Genomic DNA, 2551 nt, shown 5'->3' with positions numbered 1-2551 from the left:
TCCCAGCCCAATGAACATCAATTACTCTTGATTGCATGTCTTCGGGGCAGAGTTGGTTGCGTCAAACCTTAACGTCTGGAGATTGCACAAGTGACACTGAACCCATCATTTGCGCTCCACTGCAAAGAGCGAGCCACTAAAAAGTCATAAGCCAGTCTTCTCATCGTGCTGGGTCCGAGCCAAGATAAATAGGGGGGGGTTGTTGTGTGAGGCGGGCCATCCCACATAAAAACCCGTGCCAAAGCAATACGCAGAACACACACGCTCTGCTGCGGTTACCCCTAATGAGAAAAACCAAGGGAAGCAGCTTGCTTTTCAATTAATTCAAAAGATAATAAGCTTGTGTGTTATTATCATAAACATATTGTTTGTGTCTTATACCAACTTAGGTGAAGATCAGATCACATTTTATGGCAGTTGAACACAGATTCCAAAGGGTTCACATGCCTTTTTTTACCAAAACATGTTTCTTCTCCATAGGCTATTCTTTATTTTTTGCTCAATGGCACTGCTATAAAATAGTTTTTTTGACCACCAGAGAGTTTTCATTGCATTTTATGGGAAATTAATACAGTAAAGCAGTTTATTTCAAGTAAGTCACTTATGTCTTTGTCCCAATGTGTTCTCTTTACAAAGTTTTTCTTTACTCCAGACATTTCCTTCCCTAGAAATCTAGATAATTATACGGTAAATGGGTATCGGTCTTATCTCCATTCTTCATTCAGACGATCGGAGGAGGAACATATAAACAGCTGTAACCTGTGAAGTCTTTGCAGAGCACAGTTGCAGCTGCAGAGGGAAGAGCTTATGCAAATGCTTGCTGTCTAGTGACGTACAAAATTCTTTGACTTTAGATCATATTTCGGAGGCACGGGAGCTCGCTCTCAGAGCAGATATGTCTCCCATCACCGCTGTGGCACTGCTGGTTTTTCTGGTCATCCATGAAGGTAAACACATCTGTCAATTATGCAGATCGTTTTGTGCTGGAAATCTAAAGTCAATGCCTCATGTCAGCATGATGTTTATTTGTAACTTAAAAACAAAGTTTGTGTCCTTGCTTTGAGTACAGAGATGAATTGTACCCTCTCTCAAATCTTAGGGGGAAGTGTGGGAGAACATGGAGTAAATCTGAGATGCAAATGCATAACTAAAGAGAAAAGGCCCATTGGGCGCCATATAAGAGTGCTGGAAGTGCATCCTCCAAACTCCCACTGCAACGACATGGAGCTAGTGTAAGTGCTTGGTTAAAACCTTTTTTGATTATATTAACTCATAAACTCACAAGAAATGACAAAACCAGCTGTTTCTCTGTCTTATCTGCATCTGTAATGTGTTTTTGACCCTGCAGTGCCATTCTCAAAAAGGATGGACAGAAGATTTGCCTTGACCCTGATGCCCGCTGGGTCAAACTGCTAAAGAAGAGACTTCTGAGGTGAGTCTATCTTTACTGTATTTTCATGAGCATGTAAAAGCCATGCTTGTACGAGAAGAGTTTGGACTTTTATTTTGTGAAAATATATTGAATGCGCACTCTGTTACCACCGTAACAAATTCCTAGGTGTTTTACACAAATGACTAATAAAGTAATCTGAATCTGAATCTGAATCTGAATCATGTTCAGGGTAAGTGGTCCATAGAAATGTGTCTGTGCAGTCTGAAAAACCTCTTGCAACACAAAGGTGTGATGTCACATGATTGACAAGTGGATGTCAGCTCAGGTCATGAGTGTGTTTTTAAGTAATTATTCACACTTACTCACAGCTCAGTGAAATGTGACAAAATTTACAGCACACATTTAAAATATTTTAGTATTAGGACAATCATTACTCATAGTAAATCCAGTAAGTGACAGTTCACTTAACATTTCATTGCAAATCATAGTAGCCTACTGGAGTTCAGATATAATTTTGAACACATTCAGAAACACAAGTTATTATTATTGCACTTTTATCATATCATAAAATAAATAGTAATTTGTACAATTTTCATGTTTGGTTATGTAAGTAAACTGAATTAGTCTTTGTGTACTTTTTTCTTCTCTGTAGGCAGAAGCCTTGAGGGTCAAATTGTTACTCCAAGGACTTAAAGCATAATCACACAAGTGGAGCGTGAAGATTGTTGTATGTTGTTAGAAAGAAACATGCGGCAGCTGTGGCATTCAAGAGGAGATGATACAACTGTTAAGACCCAGGCGTCAGCAGGATACGAAGGCATGATGAGACAAAAATGTTTTCCAAATGAAAAATTCCACCTTACTTAAAAAAAAAAAAAATCACTCAGTGGCAGCCTTGTATTATGAATGTGTTTCAGTACTGAAGTCTGTGTACAAACTTTGGTTTCAAATCTTATTGATGATTTACTTATAAGCTTTCCTTCTCCATTGTAAACAGAGATGGGACATTTTAAACTGCCAATGTAATTTCCAGGCCAATGTTCACGTAGTATAAATTGTTGCACTTCACATTGTATATTAAAGAGAAATTGTGAATAAGCTGCTATCCTGTTTCAATTCAATGTTGCATCTTTGTGTAGTACAAATTAACCACAGAGA

At 38.3% G+C, this 2551-nt stretch overlaps 1 protein-coding gene across 1 annotated transcript; it reads left to right on the top strand.

Annotated features, from left to right (window-relative positions):
• Window positions 1-775: 775 nt before the first annotated feature.
• Window positions 776-2491, top strand: LOC133451233 (interleukin-8-like). The gene is made up of 4 exons (XM_061730207.1): window positions 776-947; window positions 1100-1232; window positions 1349-1432; window positions 2046-2491. The coding sequence occupies exons 1-4, from the start codon at window positions 896-898 to the stop codon at window positions 2056-2058; spliced, it is 282 nt and encodes a 93-aa protein (XP_061586191.1). The 5' UTR covers window positions 776-895; the 3' UTR covers window positions 2059-2491.
• The last annotated feature ends 60 nt before the right edge of the window (window positions 2492-2551 follow it).

This window comes from Cololabis saira, chromosome 1 (assembly GCF_033807715.1).
Source record: "Cololabis saira isolate AMF1-May2022 chromosome 1, fColSai1.1, whole genome shotgun sequence".
NCBI lineage: Eukaryota > Metazoa > Chordata > Actinopteri > Beloniformes > Belonidae > Cololabis > Cololabis saira.
Note: the sequence above shows the minus strand (reverse complement) of the source record. Positions and strands in the feature narration are given on the sequence as shown.